Below are 23,099 nucleotides of genomic sequence, written 5' to 3'. Positions count from 1 at the left end.
TAGAGTTCCTTTCATTGAGTCTCATCCTATATGACCTTATGTTCCTAGATTTTGAGCTATTGTGATCCTTTGCTAGGAGAGTCCTAGATTACAAATGAGGGGAAACATTGAGCCTATGTTACTTTGGATCTGGCTTACTTCAATTAATAAGTTTTATTCCAAGTCTTTCCATTTCCTTACAAATGGAGCAATGTCATTCTTTCTGATGGCAGCATAGAATTCCATGGTGTATAAATATCACATCTTCTTGATACAAGAGGCATCTGGGTTGGTTCCATATCTTCGCTATGATGATCTTCGCTGCAATGATCATAGTTGTGCTAGTGGCTTTATTATGCTCTTGTCTGGACGTTAGGTTAAATGCCAAGGAATGAAATTGCAGGGGAGATCTGTTTAGTCTTTTAAGGAAATGCCATACTGCTTTCCATATGGTTGAATAAGTTCATACTCCCAGCAACAGTGTAGTAGTGATCTCTGCTGACCACATTCCTGCCAGCATCTGTTATTTCTTGATCATGGTCATTCTAACTGGGGTGACGTGGAATCTCAAGGTTGTTTTGATTTGCATTTCTTTTATGGACAGAGATGTGGAGCCTTTCTTCATGTGTCTATAGGTCTTTGTATTTCTTCTTCAGCAGTCTCTCTTTAAGTCTTTGGCCCATCTTTTAATGGGATGGTTGTTACTTCAAAGACTTGTTTGGAGAGATTCAATTTGTTGAGCTGTAGATGTATTTTAGATATGAGGCCCTTGCCTGTTGTATGGTTAGTGAAGATCTTCTCCCACTCTGTGGGCTTTCTGGCTAACTTGCTAGCTATGTCCTTTGCCATACAGAAGCGGTGCAGTTTAGTGCAGTCCCATTGGTCCAAACTTTCTTTAATTTGTTGTGTTTCTGGGTCTTTTTTTTTTGCCAGTCCTGAATCTTGAACTCGGGGCTTAGGCACTGTCTCTCAACTTCAGTTTATTTATTGAATTTTTTTCTGCCTTCTGTCTTTGAAATCAGGGCTAAGGCACTGTCCCTCAGGTTTTCTTTATTTATTTCTTTATTTGGCTGGCTTCTCAGCTGGAACTCAGAGCTTAGGCAGTGTCCCTCTGCATTTATTTTGTTTGTTTGTTTGGCTGGCTCATGGGCTTGAACACAGGGCGTAGGCACTGTTCATCCTCTTTTATTTTATTTATTTAATTATTTAGGGGGAGCTCTTGAACTTGAACACTGGTCCTGGGCACTGTCCCTCACTATTTATTTATTTATCTGGCCTGCTCTTGGGCTTAAACTCAGGTCCTGGGCACTGTCACTGCGCCTCTTTGTGTTCCTTGCTAAGAGCTCTACCACAGCATCACTTCCAGCTTTTTCTGTGTATATGATACTAAGGAATGAAACCCAGGGCTTCCTGTGTGATAGGCAAACAATCTACCACTAAGCCATGCTCCCGGCCAAAATTTAAATTTTTTAATAATACAGAATATTTGAATGTCATCAGCAACATTCACGCCTAGTCTGTCCAGTGTGTACATAGAGCATTCCATTTGTTGAGCTATAGGGATTCAAGAGGAGGCCAGGGTTAAATCCACACTCGGTTGTTGGAATTGAAAAGTCTCTATCACCCACTGAATAAAAGTTAGCCTGTCATCAAACAGAACTGGGAGTTTATTACACTAAATCTTAAAATATTTCTTTTGCGTTGGCAGTTGCAGAAGATAATTATTTCTATATCATCAGAAATACTGGTGATTTCCTGGTGTATAAAAATGTCAATCTAAGTAAGGACGAAGATGTCACAAAGGTGATTCTGCTGCTAGGTAAGTTCGGGCACTTCTGTCTTTAGAGACAAGCAAGATTCATGGCACTTCCTCGTGTATAACAGCTGTGAGAAGTGTGTGCATTTGATTATGTGTGTTCCATCTTCCTGGGATGACAGGGGAGGGTATTGAGAGTGAGCCTGGGGCTCACACCTGTCATCCCAGCAACCCAGGAAGGCTAGATGTAGGATCACAGTTCAAAGCCACGTGGGGCAGGGAAGTCTGTGAGATGCTGATGTCCAATAAACCACCAGGACACTGGAAGTGGAGTTGTGGCTCACAGAGGAGGAGAGCCTTGGGTATAATGTGGTCAAAGACAACACCTAAGCCCTGAGTGCCCTAGGACAGGGAAAATATAAAATAAAATGAAATGAAATACAGAAATAGCAGAGGGCATTGCAGACTAGGAGCTAGGAAAAAGTCAACAATATTCTCACAGAAGGGGCCACTGTCTCCTAGTAGGAAAACCAGGCAGAATTCCCAATGAAAAGCAGAAGGAATTGCTGCGCAGAATCCTGGAAGCGAACAACCTCTCAAGAGATAATGCTCAGTATTCTCACTACTGCACAGAATAAAACAAAGTACAAATAATTGCCAATAACACAATGGCCTGTGCAGGTTAGGAAGAAGTCCTTAAATTTTCATTACTCATTTGTCATACCAGGGATATGGCTAAGTCCATAGAAGTAAAGCTAAAGTGAAGACTGAACTTTCTCCTTCCTAACTCCTGTTTCCTAATCATGTCTATCAAATTCTATTTAATTTCTGAACATAGAATTTTTTGAATATATTGAAACTGTCAGTGCATTCCCATATTTCCTTTTTATTTTTTTCATTATCAGAAAGTTATTGCAGTTTCTAAGGTTCTAAGGTTTCTAAGTTTCTAAGTCATTGAAACTCTATTGGCTCAGAGTAGGCATTTGTAGTCCTGGTTGGACTGTAGATGTCCTTGATCATGGACCCACACCCTATGCCTTGTGCTCCCCCCAGCATCCAGGTTGATGATTTAGCCACTAAGAAGATGCCAAGAAGAACCAGTGATGAAATAGTCCATTTTTAATAAAAGTAAGAGGCAGTGGTGGCATTTTAACCAGATTAGTTTCAGCAAACAAAGAAGACATGGTATTTTAAAATATGTGTAAACTCCTGATGCAGCAACAGCGACTAAAAATATTAATGGCCAGATTCAGAGCTCACATGGTCTTCTGAAGAGGCCATGGGTAGCTGTTGTAGCTGTCCAGATAAAGATACTGTCCCAGAAAGCCATTGGAACAAATGTAAGGTTATTAATGTGGATGATGATGGGATTTAGTTAGGTGCTGGCATAGTGGAACTTAGAGACACAGAACTGATTTTATACACCCACAAGAGTGACTCAGTTAAATGGCATTTCCTTTGCCTTCGCTTCTACACCTATGACTCAAATCTCTTCTCTTTTGAAAGTTGGCAGAGATGTCATACTGAACACAGTATTTTTGCCTTTAAATCTGCCCATGCAGAAGAATTGTTTAACATGATGCAAGAAATTATGCAAATTAACAGTATAAATGTGGTGGAAGAGCCAGTTGTGGAAAAGAATAATCATCAGACAGAATTGGCAGTCCCTAGGACACCTCAAACACCTACCACTCCAGGCTTTGCTGCTCAGAATTTTCCTAAAGGATATCCCCGGTACAGCTCATTTGGAGATGCTTCATCCCATCCTTCAAGCAGACATCCTTGCTTGCTTACCTTCGTTTGGTAAAGAATCTACACATACTTTCCTTGTGGCTGAGGAACAAGTACATACCTGTGATAACACTACAGGTGTGCAAGAGAAGTGGAAAAAATCGTGCAAGTGTGCATGTCCCATTGGAATCGAGGGCTTCTGAAAGCAACACACTCAAAGAAGAACTAAGTAGTATTGAAGACAGGGACCCTCAAATTCTCCTTGAACCTGAAGGAATCAAAATTGTTTTAGGACCAACCCCTGTTCTGAAGCAATTAATGGAAAAAGAGAACTGGAGCATCTTGGAAGAGATCAAGTTAGTGGAAGTGCTACATACAATACAGAATGGGACGCTGGCTGTGACAGTGATAAACGAAGAGAAACACACTCAGTTAACAAATTGGTATATGAAAATATAAATGGGCTATCTCTCCCTAGTGCCTCAGGGGTGAGGAGAGGTCATCTGACATCCAACAGTACTTCAGATACCCAAACAAGGATTGCATTATTAAACTATGAAAAATTTGCCATTCTTGCCTCCTGTTTGGGAAGCTCGAAAGCTAAGTAGAGATGAAGATGACCCGTAAGGACCAAAGACTCCATCTCTAAACAGCTACCAAAATAATCTAGACCCAAATGCATAACTATGTAAATACAGAGAAGGTATCCATGCCGGTAAGTGCTCACAAAATAGACTATTAATGGTGATGGGACTGTACACCAACAGTCTTTAACTTTGATATCAGATGCCCAAGATTAGAACCCAGGCAGCTTAATTACACACAGGTTGACTTGGAAGGTGGCAGTGACTCTAACAACCCTCAGATTCCAAGAATTCCTACCACTTCCCTTCCACAAATGCCCACCAGGCACATAGAGCTGTATGCTGTGATAGGCATTGAGATAACTGCTGCCATGACAAATTGGCAGAAAGCCCTCCCAAGTGATGATGATACATCTAGGAAAACTAGACGTAATAGTACTGATCTACCCATGTGAGCCTGGAAAGCATCATGCTGTTTGCACCTGTGTGAAGATTGAAAGATGAAGATGCAAGTGCTTCATTTTCATTTCTAGACTTTTATGGATATTTCATGTAGAGCAGGTATTCCTTAACACTAATGTCATTATATACTACTCATTATTGTATAGCAGCATTTCCATTTTCACAGTGCTTATTAAGATGAGAGTTCTGAGTGACATTCTGGTTGACGTTTATTCAATATTTTAGACTTATACATACCTTTTCCGTTTAAGTCATGGTTAGCGGTTCAAACATTTTCTAAAGCCCCTTGGTAATATATATTGCTAACAGATAACTCTAGCTTTGAAAGTTATATTTCTAGTTTCATTCTTTGCAGTATGCGGTCTCCACAATGTAATATGAGGAATCTTTTCTTTCCTATTAATTAAAGGCTTTTTGACTTGAACCAAAACACATGTAAGGGAAACAGAAAAAATTATATATGCCTTCTTTACACCAGTCAGCTCCTTAGCCTGCAGTGTTATTAGAAAATTCATATGTCACGAAACTAGTTTGCTCTTGGCATGTTGAAAGGAAGGCAGGCAGGTAGGCAGGCAGGAGACAAGATTTTGTTTAGTCATCTCATGATGTCATTTGAAGGGCATGTGTAGATATGTTACTCAGAATTATAGTAGGAATCAGTCTCAGGTCACTTTACCCAAAAACATTTGAAAATTGAAACCATGATATCTTGATATTTCTCTCCTATATTTTACTGACAGCACATTGTTATCTGGAGGAGTTGTCATAGGTTCCAATTATCTTTGGGTTTTTTTTTCCTTTGGGTGTTTGGGTTGTCTTATTTTGATACTTAATGTGTTTTTCAACTTATGATTTCTAAATATGAATATAGTTTTAAAATTGGACTATATGTTCATTGTTAGTTTGCATTTTTGTCCAATTATGGTTTTGAAGGTTTATTCAGAACTTACTGTTATTCTATAACAGGGTTGCCATTGTCCAGTATTTATTTATATGCTGTTTACTTTTCAAGTTGTTAAAACATTCTCTCAGTTTTAAATCTCACTTGTGTCCATAGGTGATCTGTTTAGTACCTGAGGAAAAAATGATACAAAACAAAATGATACTTTTACCATGCAAATTCCCAAAAGATACTGTTTTCCTTCTCCCCCCTAAGGGCACTCTACCCAGCATTTTAGCATGGATTTCCTCAGGAAAGTTACTGTAGTCATACTCAGCTTACTCTAAAGTTCCTTGGCTCTGTTGTCCATTTTCTTATGACTGGATCTTGGATAATTTTCTGATTTCAGTGAAATATTAAATTGTTACCAGCATAGCAGGTTCAGTAGAAGTCTTGTCGTACTGAGATTGTGTTATAATTTAGGGCCTAAAATACACTAAAACTTGTATAAAGTAATGACAGTTCTGACGTTAAACTCTTGGAAAAATCAAGAATGTTCTAAATTCCAACACTGTGAAGAGGGTTAGATATATTTCTTTATAAAATATTTTTGTTTTTCCTCAGTAGGAGATAGATTGACCTTATAATTTGGATCTACCAGATGTGACCAAGGTTGCTTTAACGTGAAAATCTTTCAGTAATATAATATACAGTTTATTCTGGATCAGCTGAACAGAAGAGTGGGACCATTATAAAAAAATAAATGACTGCAAGTGTCTTGATCATTTTCAGTGCCATTAGTTTATGAGCCTAGCAGAATTTTCTGCCCACTCCTCCCTTTCCTGCTGTGAACTTGGTGCTTTCTGAAGTGTTTGTTGTTCTCTTAAAAAGAGCAGTGGGTTTAGATGTTCAGTTTCCCAATGCAGTTTGCAGTTTCAATGTTTAATATATTGTTCCATTTATTTTTTTCTTTTGAGTAGATTGCCAATTGTGCCCAAATTCTGTAATGGTTTTTGTAATGTTGAAAGAGAATATTGATGGTCTTGATACAATGGTTATCTTTGTAATTAGCAGTCAGGGAAGAATCTTAAGTCTCCAAATGAAAGGGCTGATCTATTTATTCATTTGGGAGGTTGTATACTTTATTCTTTCCCTCAATCCTTTTCATTTTTTCCTCTAGATTCTAGGTGTTCGATATTTTAGGTAACTAATTATAATCAGTATAGTTTAAGTGTTAAATACTTTGTGGTTTAAAAATGAAAATGGGAAACGGAAGATGGCGCCAAGACAATAGGGACTCTGCCTAGTTCTCTCTCACAAAAAAAGAGAACCAGGGAGTCCCAAGAGCCAACTACCTTAAGAAATCCACAACAACAAACTCAAAAAGTAAGGGAGAAGGACTCAAACCAGAAAAGATATCCAGATAAAGCTCACATCCAACTTTCTCAAAGAGTTCCGAATGAGAGGACCCCTCACCCACCCCTCGCCGCCAGCTCTAAGCCATGACAAGTGGCGGCAGAGTGCGCCGGGCCGGCCAGCCCTGACCCGCAGAAACCAGCATAGGACCAGGCCAGCGAGCCGCAGAAGCAGCAGAACCCAGACGAGGAACAAAGGCGGCAGTGGAGACCCAAGCGGAGTGAAAGACTCCCCACCACCGTGGAACACCCACAGATGGAACACAGAGGCATGAGTAATACAGCAGGTCCCCAAATCCATCGGAAAAGCAGAGCTGGTGCCAAGCAATAGAACTTAACTCAGACCCCTCCACCCCGACAGAGAAAGACTGGCAGGAGCAGGGGGGCAAGGAATTTAGAATCCTGTCCCTTCCTTCAACAGCCCCCTCCCTCAGGCCATTGACTGGAGACTGACAGGTGGGTGGTGCTAAGACTCAGCACCCCACCAAGGGAGGCGGAGCGGTCCCAACTCCCACCTGCCCAACAGGCTCAACTCCCAGCCCTCTGACTGGAGACTGACAGGCTGGCTACACTATGACTCAGCACCCCACCAGGGGAAGCAGAGCTGTCCCAGCTCCCACCCACCCAACAGGTTCCTCTCCCAGACCACTGGATCTGGAGAGTGGAGGGCGCTGAGTCCCTGCCTTACAGCAGCGGGTGGGGTGTGCGGGAAAATAGGAGCCAGCATCTGTCCACCTCAAATCTTGAGTGGGGCATCCTCCAGCTGGGAAGCTTGAGCAAGACAGCACCGAGGGGCCCCCCCACAGTCACAGACTCTCTGACAAAGCAGTGGAAACACAGCAGGGATCTGAAGGGCCGACCAATAGCCAAGCTTGCCTTCTGAGAATCAGAAAAGTGAGGCTCTGCCCTTGGAGCCCATGTCCTCAGCTGGGCCCCATCCCTGGGAACAGAGTGGTTTTCTGCTGGTCCTGCTGAGAGCCCCTGGAAACTATCAAACCCCAGACCCTTGGCCGGGGTCTGCCTCTGAAAGCAGCACAGGAAAATGTCTGCCCAGCATGCTCAGACTGAAGCTCATAGATCCATCCCACAGCACACTGTGAGGCCACTGGTTGGGCTGAGAGCTAGTCGTGTAGCAACACATAAGTTTTATCTAATACTTTCCAAACTTTGTACTCGAATACGCTACCTACTTACCAACTTAGGTCAGTTATTCTTACGCTATACCTTTTCTTCATTATTATAATCTTACACTCCTATGTTAATCCTCTTGTATTTCCCCTGACCTCTCTCATTCTATTTTTCTATCCCTGGTCCTCTGTTTGTCTTTCAACCCTTATAATGCACAGATCTACACTTGATGGCTGTTGAACAATACTGTATATCTAGGTGTTCAATTATACTCTAGGTTCAGAGGGACTTAAATACACTAGAGATTGGATTGAGAGGCTTATTGTTTTGGTCATAAATCACTTATAAGTGGTTGTATTAGACTGGTTTATAAGTGCACAAAAAGAAAGAGTGATAACACCAATCAAAAATTGTAAACATCTAGTGTATGCCAGCTAAAGAGGTGTAGGTTGGTTATATCTGAAAAACTATAATCGTGTTTAGTATTAATCTTGCTCCCATTTTCAAATGGGCAGAACAAGAAAATCAAGAAAAATGTCAAATCAAGGAATAACATCCCCCACCCACTATAAACAGACAATGAAACAGTCACTGGCAAACCTAAAGGAGAGTCTTCCAAGTGCTATACAAATGCAATTGATAAACATCATTAATGAAAAATGTGAAACTATAAAGAAAGAGATAAGGGAGGAAGCCATAGCTAAACAAGAGGAATCCATAAACAAGGTGATAAGTGAAAAAGACGAAGCCATAAAGGAGGCCATAATAAAGGTTTTTCAAAGAAAGATGGATGAATTCATAGAATCCACAAATAAAAAGGTGACTGAACTCCAGCAAATGTCCAAAGAAAATAAAGCTACTGAGCTAACCACTCAAATGGAAATCAAGGAGCTAAAGAAATCCATACACAATCTAAAAGAAGAGATGCAAGGCATCAAAATTGAGCAATTAGAAGCAAGGGAGATGAAAAATAAAGTAGATAGCTTTGATAGTAGGCTAGACAGTGCAGAAGAGAGAATTTCTGGGGCTGAAGATAATTTAGTTGTTATAGAGAAAGAACAGAAAATGAGTCAATCCAAATCTAGGAAATATGAGAGAGCATTTCAGGAGGTCCAAGATACAATTAGGAAGCCTAATTTAAGGCTAATTGGCATTGAGGAGGGTCTGGAGAAAGAGGTCAATGGTATTGGAAATATACTTCAGGGAATCACCTCAGAGAATTTCCCAAATATCCAGAAGGGCAGGCCCATCCAGATACAAAATGCTTTTAGAACCCCAAACAGACCAGACCAGAAAAGAACATCCCACCGCCACATTGTAATCTGAACTGGATCAATAGAGACCAAAGAAAGGACCCTAAAGGCAGCCAGTGGAAAGGGATCAGTAACCTTTAAAGGCAAACCAATCAGAATAACCCCAGATTTCTCAGCAGAGACCATGCAAGCAAGAAGTGACTGGAAGCATATATGCCATGCCCTTAAGTCAAATAACCACCAACCAAGAATACTGTACCCAGCTAATCTCTCATTCATAACTGAGGGAACAATAAAAACATTCCAATCCAGGGAAAAGCTGCAACAATATGTAGCAACAAAACCAACACTGCAGAAAATTCTCAAAGATGTTCTACACATAGAAAACCAAAATAAATGCAATATAGGGAAAGAAATGGGACCTAGACATCATACCATCTAAGGACCACAAGAACTGTCAAGACACAGGCCCTAATAAAAGCTTTTAAAAATGGTAGGAACTAATAAATATCTCTCAATCCTAACTCTCAATATCAATGGACTTAACTCTCCAATTAAACGGCATAGGCTCTCTAGTTGGATCAAAAAGCAGGATCCATCGTTGTGCTGTCTTCATGAGACACATCTTACCCCAAAAAACAAACATCTTTTGAAAGTGAGAGGTTGGAATAAACTGTATCAAGCTAACAGCCCCCATAAACAGGCTGGAGTTGCCATCCTCATATCAGATAAAATAGACTTCAAACTAAAATTAATAAGAAAAGACATAGAAGGTTACTACATACTACTAAAGGGATCTTTCCTCCAGGAAGACATAACCATCCTAAATATCTACACACCCAATCCCGGAGCTCCAAACTTCATCAAGCAAACTTTACTTTCACTGAAACCATACATAGATCGAAACACAGTGATTGTTGGTGACTTTAACACACCACTCTCAGTTTCAGCAGAGAGCGCAGAGGTAACAGACTATGGCCTGCTTCCCCGGGGCCCTTGGAGCCTGGCGGCCCCGGGGGCTGGTCCAAATGCAGCCATCGTCCAGCAGGCTCAGGGGCACTAGCAGCAGCGAGCTCTCCGCATCCCTGCCCCCCCTCCCCCCCTCGATGACTTGATGGCGGCGGTGGCCTCTCGGAGCCCGGGCTCCATCTTGCCAGGCCCAGATGCAGCCTTCGCCTGGCTGCTGAGGACATGGTGCCCTTGAGTGGTGGCGGGCATGGCCCAGCAAAGCCAGAAGAATGGTGGAGGCTTAGTGGGGCTGGAGGACGGAGACCGTAGGTGGCCTCGGAAGCTCACCAGCATTCTAGGCCACGGAGCCCGCCGATCCGGGGCTTGGGGTGACCTCCCTGCCCCACAGCAGGGAGACCTTGCCCTGCGACCAGGACCGACAAAGACCCTAGCGGTCCTAGAAGGTGAGCGGAGCCCTGGATGCCATCAGGTGCAACGGTTGGCGGCCCCGGCAGTTAGGCTGGTGCCAGCGGAGAAACGGTAGTGACGACCACAGGTGCCCACCAGAAGCCCCCGAAGATTTACTGGCCGGTTCTAGGCCTGTGTATATAATATGAAAAAGCTGCTCTCAACTTCCCCCAACCTTTAAAAGACGACTTTTAGTCCTTCTGGACATTGCAGACGTGAAGAGGTTGCCGACGTATGATACATTAGAGGTAGAAAGTCACACTTGTTGTCAGTGCCCATTTTCAGTAAAAACTGTAGAAATGTCTTCTGGAAGTGACTTTGAATGGCGATGTTAGACCACCTCTAGGCGAGAACCAGAACGACACTTCGTCCGCATTTGTTTTGTGGATGGAGGACGTGGAACAGAAGAGAAGGAAGAAGAGGCTATTGACGAATACGTTTTCCAGTGACAGTCATGGATCTGTGTGCATCTCATTCCCCTCGCTGTATATAGAGTTGACTGTGCTTAAGTATCTTTGATGTTCTGAAGTGCCTGATGTATTTTTAAAGTAGGAGGAGGGGACTAACACATTGTGTAAATGTCTGTCTTATAAGCCTTGTGAAATGCATGGGGTGGGGGGAGGAGGGGACGGTCCAACGCTTGAGTTGTAGGCATGGTGCTTGTGCCCTGGTTCCCAGGAGAAAGAAATGTAAAGAGGGCCACACCAGTGCTTACAGTGAAGAGTAACATTGTCCCATTTTGTTGTACTTTCTTGTGTACATAGGACACAAGAGGTCCTAAAGTACATCTAGGCTTTCTAGATGTTAAAGAGGTTGCCAGTGTATGACAAAAATAGTTAGTAGACTTTGTATATTTTGTGTTAAAATCCCTAAAAAAGGTCTTCTGAAAATTTGAGCATTCTAGCATACTGGGTAAGTGGACAAAGGTTCTAGAATGCTCATATTTTGAAGACACTTTTCAGATTATAATTTGTTACATATGTGCAGTCAGTGAAGACTGCTATGTATATAGTGGACGAACTGAGTCCTTACTTGAAAACATCTAGTCTGTCTAGATGTTTAGAAGTGCCCAACGTATGTTAAATGTAGAGATAGTAAAATAATCACTTTTTAGATATCTTTTTGCTAATATTCACATGAAACACTTGTCTTTAAGGAATGGAATGGAGAAACCACCACTGTGAGCAGAATGGCATGTACTGCCTGTACTCATTCATTGGTTTGGAGGAGGTGGAAGGGAGCAATTGTGAAAGGTCATATGCTAGTGTGTTCATACCTGGACATCCTCAGGTGCCATTTTTCTATATTGTGCATTTTTGTTTTGCTTTGTATATAGTGTATATATAATGGACAAATAAAGTCCAAATTTTGCAGCATCTAGTCTCTAGATGTTAAAGAGGTTGCCAGTGTATGACAAAGTAGTAAAATTAGCACATTTTGTGTACTTTGTGTTGCAGTGTCATAGGAAGCTTTCTCTCTACAAATAACATTTAGATATGAATTTAACTATCTCTAAGCATTACATATGCCTGTACTGTCCACTGGTTTGAAGGCAGAAAGAAGGAATTGAGGGAATGGCCCAGGGCCAAAATGGCCATATTTAGAAGATACCTCGGACCATAACCACTGTTGCATGTGCAATTGTATTTACCAGTGCTGTGAGCACAGCAAGCAAGTTCGCAAATGAAATAACCAGTCCTAAAGTATTTAGAAGTACTTGGTGTACTTAAAAAGTAGAAGTAGAATAATACTGTAAATAGCTTTGCAAAGTTGGGGAAAATACTGTCTGTTTGGAAATGGAGTTGTTAAACCACCTCTGTGAACAGTGTACTGTCTGTTCACTGGGTTGAAGAAAGTGGCAGAAAAACTGCTGCAAAAGTTGTGCGTGTGTGTGTGTGTGTGTGTGTGTGTGTGTGTGTGTGAGAGAGAGAGAGAGAGAGAGAGAGAGAGAGAGAGAGAGAGAGAGAGAGAGAGAGAGAGAGAAAGAGTGGGGACATTCAGTTTATCCTTTCCCTTGTATGTTATGTACATTTTAAGTTTGCTGTATTGTATATAATGTGTATAGACTGGACAAATGAGTCCTAATTTTATAATATCTAGTCTCTAGATATTAAAGAGGTTGCCAGTGTATGACAAAGGTAGAGTTAGTAAACTTAACACATGTGTATGCATTGTGGTAAAATTCATAGAAAGGCTGTCTTCTGAGAAAGACTTCAGAAGCAAAATTGTAACATCTGTGACTACGTACCTGTATCAAGTGTGATACTAGAGAGGAGTTGGAAGAAATGAAAGATTCTAGGCTAGAATGCTCCTGAATGCTCCTGCTTAGAAGACACTTTCAGACAGAATCATTGTTACATGTGTATGGTTTATTCAACACTACTGTGTATATAGTGGACAATTAAGTCCTTATTTGAAATATCTGGTCTCTCTAGATGTTTAGAAGTGCACAAAGTATGTTAAAAGTAGAGGTAGTAAATAATTCATTTTGTAGATATAGTTTTACTAAAATTCATAATGAAATTTTGTCTTTTGGAAATGGAATGATAAAATCACTCCTGAGCAGTACATAAGGTGCTTGCACTGCTCAGGGAGGGAGGAGATGTGCTGAGGGCTTTCAACCAGTGGGTTTATGGTGAAGCAAGATTGACCATTGTCTCTTGTGTCTATGCATTTTAATTTTGTTCTGTATATAGTGTATATAAAAGACAGGTGAGTCCTAATTTACAATATCTAGTCTTGCTAGACGTTAAAGAGGTTGCCAGTGACAAAAGTAAAGTTAGTAAACTAACACACTGAGTATATTTTAAAGTTTAAAGACGTTAAACATTGGAATGAAATTATTAAAGATCCCCTTGAAACTTTACACTTGTAAATAACCCTGAAATTGGGTTGATGGAGATGGGAAGGGTTCTAGGCCAGAATCTTCTTTTCAAATTAGCTTTTGTTAAGCGTTGTGTGCTTTATCTGGCACTTGTTGTATGTTTGGTGGAAATTTAAAAATTTATTAGAATCATCTAGTTTTTCTAGATGTCTAAATGTGAATAATTCTATAAAAGAGGGTTAACATAATGCCCTTGAAGTATTTTTTTGTGGTTGAACTTGGGAGTGAATTGTAATGTTTTAGAAATTATGCTCTTAACTGGGCAGTGCCGGGGGTGGGGTTGGGGAGGAAGTGTGTAAAGAACAGGCTGTCTTGTGCCTGTTCTGTTGGTTCAGGTTGTCTAGACTTTGTTCTATACATGTATTTTAGTTAATATTGCTAAGAATTAAGTCTTAATCACAAGTCAGAAGTAGAAAATAATCCCTATATAAATGACCTTTTGTTAGTTCTTAGGAAAAACTGTCTTCTGGGAGTGAACTTAAAATATTAAGTCCTTATCTCAGAGTTAGTATCTGGAGTGATAGGAAGGGAGAAGAGGAAGGTAAGGGAAAGGCTGTGTTAGTATTTTCACATCTAGAAGATGTGGATTTTTTGGTACTTATATTCGTACACAAAGTTCATTATTTCAGAATATCCAATCTTTGTAGATGTTCTGAGGTGACAGTGTATGGTAAAACATAAAAATAGTGAATTAGCTAACTTGTAAATGTCTGTTGCAATCAACAGATCCATCTTAGTTAGATTGTGCCACCTCTGGGCAGTGAGGTCAGGGTTTATTTAAAAGCTGGCAGCAGAGGGGAGGAGAGCAAGGTGTGCATGGATGTACACTTTGAGTAGAACCATTGATATATGTGGTTCTGCTTGTCTCATGGGGATGGATACATTTAGTAGAAACATTCTTGCTAATATTTTAATAGTATACTATAAACCTACTAATGAGCTTAGAATTTGCTTAGTATATCTTGCTTTAATCTTATTTTAATTTGAGCATAAAGGAAATGTGGTATTTTAATTGTAATTCTGCCAATACTTCTGTCTAGAAGCCTGTTGCCATTTTTGTCTTCAGTGAAATTTTTATCCCTAAGTAGAATTGCATTTTTTTACCAAACAGATTGAGTTGGTATAGTTTATTCTTGGTTATCAAAATATTCATGTAGTTTTGGGATTTTGAATTGGTGAATTCATAACATTGGGAAAGCATGACACACACTAGACAATCTCAGTTACCTAAAAGGGATTGGTGTTACATGGAAGACCTAGACAGTCATGTCCAACTGAACTGCTTGTGGCAGTAATTCTTTGCACTTTGCTTATATATGTTTTCTGTAATGCACATGTTAAATAAAATTTATTTTTAAAAAAACACACCATTCTCACATATGGACAGATCAACAAGGCAAAAACTCAAAAGAGAAACCTTAGAACTGAACAACTATATAGACCAACTATATCTAACAGACATCTGCAGAATATTCCACCCAGCAACAACACAATATAGGTTTTTCTCAGCAGCACATGGAACATTTTCCAAAATAGACCATATCTTAGGCCATAAAACAAACCTGGACAGATTCAGAAACACTGAAATTACTCCCTGCACACTCTCAGACCACAAAGGCATCTAATTGGAAGTGAACACACATCTCCACCAACGAAAACCCTGTAACTCATGGAGACTGAACAACACATTGTTGAATCAACAATGGGTCATCGGAGAGATCAGAACAGCAATCCAACAGTTTATGAAATTTAACAATAAGGAGCACACAAAATACCAACTCCTTTGGGACAGAGCAAAGGCAGTACTCAGAGGAAAATTTATAGCGCTGAGTGCCTACAACAACAAGTTGGAAAAATCGTAAACAAAAAAGTTAATGTCTCACCTAAAGCTCCTGGAAAAAGAGCAACAAACCAACCCTAACCCTAGTAGAAGGAAGCAAATTATTAAAATCAAAGCAGAATTAAATGATTTGGAATCCAAAAAAAATTATAGAAAGAATCAACAAAAGAAGGAGTTGGTTCTTTGAAAGAATTAACAAAATTGACATACCCAAATAAACAAAATCACAGATGAAAATGCTAAAATTACGACAGAAATTGCCAAGATCCAGAATATCATGAGGGAATACTTCTCAAACCTTTACACCAACAAATTTGAGAATCTAGATGAAATAGATGAATTCCTAGCCAAGTTAACATACCCACACTGAACCAAGAAGGACTAACCCAACCAAACAGGCCTATTTCAAGCTCTGAAATAGAAATGGCAATAAGAGACCTTCCACCTAAGAAAAGCCCAGGGCCAGATGGATTCACAGCTGAATTCTATAAGGGCTTCAAAGCAGAGCTCACACCAATACTCCTCAAGCTCTTCAATGAAATTGAAAATGAAGGTTCTTTACCAAACTCATTCTATGAAGCCAGTATAACCCTCATCCCCAAACCAGGCAGAGATTCATCAAAGAAAGAGAACTATACACCTATTTCTTTGATGAACATCAAAGCAAAACTTCTCAACAAAATACTGGCCAACCGTCTACAACAACTCATCAAAAAAATTATACACTATGATCAAACAGGATTCATCACAGGGAGGCAAAGCTGGTTCAACATACGCAAATCAATTAACACAATTCAACACATCAACAGGAGCAAGGACAAAAATCACATGATTGTCTCAATAGATGCGGGAAAGGCATTTGACAAGATCCAACACCCCTTTATGTTAAAAGCTCTGGAGAAACTAGGAATCCAAGGAACATTCCTCAATATAATAAAGGCTGTGTATGACAAACCCACTGCTATTATTACATTTAATGGTGAAAAGCTAAAGCCATTCCCTCTAAAATCAGGAACGAGACAAGGATGCCCACTCTCTCCATTCCTCTTTAATATAGTATTAGAATTCCTAGCCAATGCAATAAGGCAAGAAGCGAGCATAAAGGCAATCTAAATAGGGAAAGAGGAAGTAAAACTATCCCTCTTTGCAGATGACATGATTCTGTATTTAAAGTATCCTATAGACTCTACTCCCAAGCTCCTTGAGCTGATTCAAAACGTTGGTAGGGTAGCAGGCTATAAAATTAACCCTCAAAAATCAACTGTCTTCCTTTACACCAACAGTGAGAGGAACAAGGCAATAATCAGGAAAGCAACTCCTTTTGCAATATCCCCAAAGAAAATAAAGTACCTAGGAATTAGCTTAACTAAGAATGTAAAGGACCTTTTTGATGAAAACTTTAAAACCCTAAAAAAGGAAATTAAAGCAGAACTAAGGAAATGGAAAAACCTGCCATGCTCCTGGATTGGAAGAATCAACATCGTGAAAATGACAATCTTGCCAAAGGCTATCTACAAATTCAACGCAAATACCCAACAACATCCCAATGGCATTCTTTAAAGAAATAGAAGAGGCAATCCAAAATTTCATATGGAATATGAATATAGCAAAAACACTTCTTAGCAGAAAGAACAGCACAGGAGGAATTTCAATTCCAAACTTTAGACTCTATTACAGAGCTATAATTCTCAAAACAGCTTGGTACTGGCACAAGAACAGGCCTGAAGACCAATGGAATAGAACTGAGGACCCAGATATTAAACCACAGACCTATGGCCACCTAATCTTTGACAAGGGAGCCAAAAAAATAGAATGGAAGAAAGACAGCCTCTTCAACAAGTTGTGCTGGTAGAACTGGTTAAGAACCTGCAGAAAACTAAAGTTGGACCCTTCTTTGTCACCCTGCACTAGAATTAACTCCAAATGGATCAAAGACCTGGAGGTAAAAGCTGACACACTGAAAACTTTACAAGAAGGAATAGGAGCTACACTAGGCCTCCTTGGCACAGGTCGAAACTTTCTTAATAAGGACCAAGAATCACAGCAAATAAGAGAAAGGCTGGATAAGTGGGACTGCATTAAACTGCAGAGCTTTTGTATGGCAAAGGACATAGCTAGTAAATTAATTAGGAAGCCTACAGAGTGGGAGAAGATCTTCACCAACCAAACAACGGACAAAGGCCTCATATCTAAAATATATCAACACCTCAAAAAACTGAATCACTCCAAAACTAATCTCCAAAGTAACAACCATCCCATTAAAAAATGGGCCAAAGACTTAAAGAGAGTCTTCTCTGAAGAAGAAACAAAAATGGCCTACAGACACATAAAGAAATGCTCAACATCTCTGGTCATAAAAGAAATGCAAATCAAAACAACTCTAAGATTCCACCTCACTCCAGTTAGAATGGCTAGGATCAGGAAAACGAATAACAACAGATGCTAGAGGGATGTGGCCAGGATGGATCATTACTACACTGTTTGTGGGAGTGCAAACTCGTTCAACCACTATGGAAAGCAGTGTGGCAGTGCCTCAAAAGGCTAAACATAGAGCTCCTCTATGACCCAGCAATTCCACTACTTGGCATTTACCCAACCATCCAGAAACAAGGACATACTAAATCCACTACCACAACAATGTTCATTGCAGCACTATTCACCATAGCAAAGATATGGAACCAACCTAGATGTCCCTCAGTTGATGAGTGGATCAACAAGTTGTGGTATTTGTACACAATGGAATTCTATGCTGCTGTGAGAAAAAAGGACATCACCCCATTTGTTAGGAAATGGAAAGTCTTACAAAAAATCATATTAAGTGAAGTAAACCAGTCTCAAAGTAATTTAGGCTCAGTCGTTCCCTTCATTTGTCATAATCAGTAGAAACCTTGGGCTCTACTAACAGAGATCTGCAATCGAGGAAAACTTTGATACATAAGGGCATATAGTATGAAGCTAATTGAAACGACCTCCAGGATATTGAAACAGAAGCCATATAACGAATGACTGTTGTCCTTAATGCACTCTGTAATCTCTCATCTCTTTTGCTGTCCCTTGCTTAACTCATATTGTTACTGATATTTAGACCTTAGCATGCAGAGTACCTAGGATTACTGTCCACAAGCTGTTGTTATTCTGAATTATTGCTTAGAAAAGAATCTCCTGTAGTATTAAAGATGCAGTTTTCACTCATTATATTGCAGTCGATACTTCTGGGAAGGGCCAATCCAGTCAATCTTCAGAGTCAAATTGTATGCTCAAAAATCATTTATTGAATCACTCAGTTAAATAATTATAGCATAAATTTCTGGAGAAGGGAGAAGAATATAGGAAGTCGAGAATCAGCACCACAGTTTCCCAAGGAAGAAGGAAACTCATGGGAAAGGGTAGGATGGTTCATGTTCCCAGAGCTGATTCGATTGCCATGAGGAAGAAGGATGTGCGTCCATTCCTAAACGCCTCACCACCTGAGAGGAGGAGCAGAGAGGCATCATGGGCACTCAAACCACTGTGGATATCCTCATGGTGGAGACTGCTAATGTACACACACCATGGATAAAAGGAGCACACGAGTTATAGATTGCCACAGCAGACTTGCCAGGAAGTAATCTGCGCATTTGCATCTTCCTACAAGTCTTATTTTCCTAGGAATGAACATGGTTTGCATGAACCTAGGTCAGAGATGCCCTGTACTGGTAATGGCTGATGTCGAATGTGCACTGGGAATCGATAGCAACCCACATGTACTCAGAAGTTAGCAGGTGATATTTCCATTTCTTCTACACCCACCCGACATGGCCTCCCTCAAGAGAGATTCTTCTCCATGCAGGACTCCATCTCCCAGGACAAACGAGGCTGAATAAGAGCAGAACTGGGTGAAGGGGCAGGCACATATCTACTCACCAAGCCAGGTGACTACTGGAGACAAGGGTCTGTGAAAAAGAGGAAGGAAGAACAGTGGTGGAGATGTTCCATGCTAAAAAGCCCATTCACTAACACTCGAGGAAAATTAAATTTAATGCTAAGAAAGTATTGAGCAAAGACCTTGACGAGCTATTTCATTTCGTGCCTATTGTGTTTTAAATTTTGTCATGGCATAGGAGAAAGCCCTGGCCCTTACCTGGGTATGGGATGTACTGGAGGCTGGAGAATGGGATGCCCTTCGATTTGGCGAGCTCCTCCAGCTTCTTTATTGGTAATGGAGACGATCTTTGTACTCTTCCTGTGTGGGTGGAGAGGAAGTCAGGGAGGGGTGGGTGGTTAGATGAGTCCCAGATCCCAATGCAGCCCCCAAGCTATACAGGGATGACTAAGCCCACTGATCCATAATTGTTTTTTGGTGAATTACTTCTGAAATGTGTCCTGGACATCTCTGTCCCGGCTGGCTGTGAATCATGATCCCTCTAGTCTTAACCCCCTAAGTCGCAGGGGTGACACATATGAGCTACCAGCCTCTTGCTAAGATTTCTTACTTCCTTTACATTCTGGAGTCTCTGTCTTCATTCAGTTCATATTTTCTGTGTTCTTCAAGCCTCTTCAAATGAGTGGATGAAATGATGTGACCTTTTACTTAACTTGATTCCCCCTTTAAATTATATGAAATTGTGGAAATAAAACTCTCAATCTTGATATCTTTATATCAGGACAATTGTTCCAATCAGGGCTCCATAATCTACTACCACTCAGAGTATTATTGTAAAACTCAGATGCCTGGGTCTAGTGATACAGTCAGAGATCAAGTTATTTGCATGTTGGAGAATATTATATTTGAAAGGATCCATTAATATTTTTCTATGAGGCAGTTCAGATTTATTTTCATCCTTAGAGAACATGCTGAAAGTGTTCTACATGGAAATGAGCTCACAGCACCATGGAGGGGAGGAATTGAGTATGCTTCAATCAGATCACATGATATTTTCCCGTGTGGATTGCTAATTGACAAATTGATTTTCACTCTGTGAATGACAGAGGCTTTTGTTCTGGGAGGTGTGGAAATGGGGGAACTAAATGAGGATTTACCCTCTTGAAAGAGGCTAAGGGAAGAGGCATTTCTAGTTGACTGAAAACCATTTCTGCCAGCTTCATACAGGCCCGAGGACTTTTGTGTGCACACAACTCAGCCCCGGTCTCACAGAGGGCAGAGGCCACCACAACTCACCGACTAACAGAATCAGGTCTGTGACTTGTCCTTTCTCATACTCATTCACGATGTAGAACACAATATACTGTTGGTCTGCCCACAGGATTATGCAATAGATTTTACCAGAGTCTGCCAGGGAAGAAGCAATCACATTCAGTCCACTAAAGTTGCTGGATCTCATTTCCTGTCCCCTGATCTCCATAGAACAATGAGGGGCAGGGGTTGGAGGAGCAGAATGGGGACCCAGACATGAGAAAGGGTATCAATGTTTGTGAAGTAATGTGCCATCTCTCTGCTGAATAAAATGTAACCCTTCTATTAATTATAATAAAGGAATATGAAAAAAAGATAAAACAATGAAACCCACCAAATACTGATAATGGATTGAGGTTAAGGGAATATAACAGAGGGTACAAATTTATTCAAAGTACACTATCTATACCTATGAAATTATCACAATGAAATCACCTTGTATTATTCATGCATGCTAATAAAAAATTTTTAAAAACCTATGTAAATGAAAAAGAATAAAAAATTCTTCTCTCTTTCTAGTAGATCTTATGCTTGTTCCTTAATACCTATAAAGTAGATTTGTTTACTCACCATCATCTCCATTCCAATTCTTGATGGTTTTAGATTTCAGAGTCACACGTGAGAGAACTAAAGCAGGCTAAGGGAATACCCCAACCATGTATTAGACTGTGGGTTGAATCATGACCTCCTTCCACATCACAGTGTACTCACATAGTAATATGTACACTCCATTCTCGTCCCTCTCAGCCTGAAATCTATATTCTTCACATTTTCCATTTTCCCTGAAAAACAATACAAAGCAACAAGAAAGTCCTTATTTTCCACCCATATATTCCAGTCACCTTTTCCAATCTGGTTATGTAGACATCATCAACAAAAATAATCATCATCATCATTCTTCCTAGCCAGGTGCCAGTGGCTCATGCCTGTAATGCTAGCTATTCAGGAGGCTGAGATCTGAGGATCCCAGTTCAAAGCGAGCCCAGGCAAGGAAGTCTATGATACTCTTATGTCGAAGGACTGACCATAAAAGAAGTGGCCCTGTGTCTTTGAGAAGTCAATGGTTCTGTCTTTTTATTATGGGGCAGTATGGAGTATTGCTTACTCAATATCAAAGGTGACATTCAAGACTTGAAAATCATCAGTAGCCTCAATGTGTCGTAAAAGGAATCTCAGTGGTCCTCCGACTTGGATCTTCTCCGGGTTGTCTGCGAGGATGCCCAGGGTGATCCACTGCCCATCGAGCTAGAGGACAAATGGTGCATTGTAAAAGTCAGTGTCTCTCTTGTCCCTTCTGCCCTAGTTCTCCTCATCCTGGCTCCCCACAAACAATAGCACAAACTCCTGCCTGACCAGGTGAAGCAGAGTAAGCAGGCCTCCCCTCTCCTGGAAGCTTGCCATAACTCAGAGACATGTGAACACCATGACAGATGGAGATTCAAGGTTGTGCTGACAACTGCCCCCAAAGGCATTTTCCTGATGATGAAGGCAAACGAATTCATGTGCTATTAAAAATAACTTAAGATATGTAAGGAACTCAGATGCCCCTATGTATATGAATGCATGGAGAAATAATGGTATTTCTTCACAACGGACTTCTTTGCCATTGCCATTGCCTCAGTGGGAATGGGAAGATTTGGAAAAATCATATTAGGTTAAGTAAGCCAGAGCCCAAAAAGCAAAGGCTCCATGGTTTCCCTCATTGTAATAATTAGTATGTACCCTGGATTGTCCTAGCAGAGGTTCACAGAGGCTCAAAAGAGATTTTATATATATATATATATGTATATATATATATACATACATATCCTAAAGATGAGGCTAGGAGAAAAAATTCCAACAGAGGGAAACAAAAGTTTATCTTTGTGCTTGTTGTTTGTAATGTACTGTATGAAGTTATGTCTTATTTGCTTCCTTTTTTAATTCCCTTTTGTTTTATTTCCTGTTGTAATTCTATTTGACTTGCTTACCTTGTGTATAGTATATGCATTCATTAATTTATTTGAATCAGGGAAAGGTAACAACAACTTCATGAGACAAGGTACAAAGGATGAACCAATGTAACAAAGATATTCACAATTCAATATGTAGGAAATGAACTTTAAAAATTGGGAGAAAATGTGAGAATGGGAAACAACTTTCTAGAAGAAATATACTCATCACCATGATGAACCAAACTGTAATTTCCTCTACGCATGACCCTGATAATAAAATGAAACACACATGCACGAGCGCGCACACACACATACACACACACACACACACACACACACACACACACACAGGCTCACACATACACACAAGCCATGGGAGAGGAACATAACAAGAGACCTGTTCACGGTACCTCAGAACCAGCACAGGCCACAACACCAAGCAGAGTGAGGAGCAGAAGCTTCATGACGTCTTATCTTTTAGTGATCCCTGTTCTGCGCACACTCAGAGCAGGCTGTCTGGAGTGCAGCAACATGAGCATGGCTCCTTTTATGTGATGGCTCCACAGGGTTGAGACACAACGAACCCCCTGTCACAAGTGTGAGGGCCTTTTGTCCCCTGAGCCTGTCCTTCACTGACCCGGACATGGCAGATGATCCAGGGCTG

The 23,099-nt window shown here is 40.5% G+C and overlaps 1 protein-coding gene and 1 pseudogene across 1 annotated transcript; one reads left to right on the top strand and one right to left on the bottom strand.

Annotated features, from left to right (window-relative positions):
• The first annotated feature begins 2,996 nt into the window (after positions 1-2,996).
• Positions 2,997-4,505, top strand: LOC150064857 (fibroblast growth factor receptor substrate 2 pseudogene; annotated as a pseudogene).
• Positions 4,506-18,724: 14,219 nt separating this feature from the next.
• Positions 18,725-22,899, bottom strand: LOC150064856 (female-specific lacrimal gland protein-like). Its single transcript, XM_090329275.1, has 6 exons — positions 22,846-22,899; positions 21,607-21,746; positions 21,213-21,283; positions 20,487-20,597; positions 19,449-19,550; positions 18,725-18,795 (listed from the first exon to the last, which is right to left on the bottom strand). The coding sequence occupies exons 1-6, from the start codon at positions 22,897-22,899 to the stop codon at positions 18,725-18,727; spliced, it is 549 nt and encodes a 182-aa protein (XP_090185401.1).
• Positions 22,900-23,099: the final 200 nt, after the last annotated feature.

This window comes from Megascapheus bottae, chromosome 3 (assembly GCF_031878675.1).
Source record: "Megascapheus bottae isolate mThoBot1 chromosome 3, mThoBot2.hap1, whole genome shotgun sequence".
NCBI lineage: Eukaryota > Metazoa > Chordata > Mammalia > Rodentia > Geomyidae > Megascapheus > Megascapheus bottae.
Note: the sequence above shows the minus strand (reverse complement) of the source record. Positions and strands in the feature narration are given on the sequence as shown.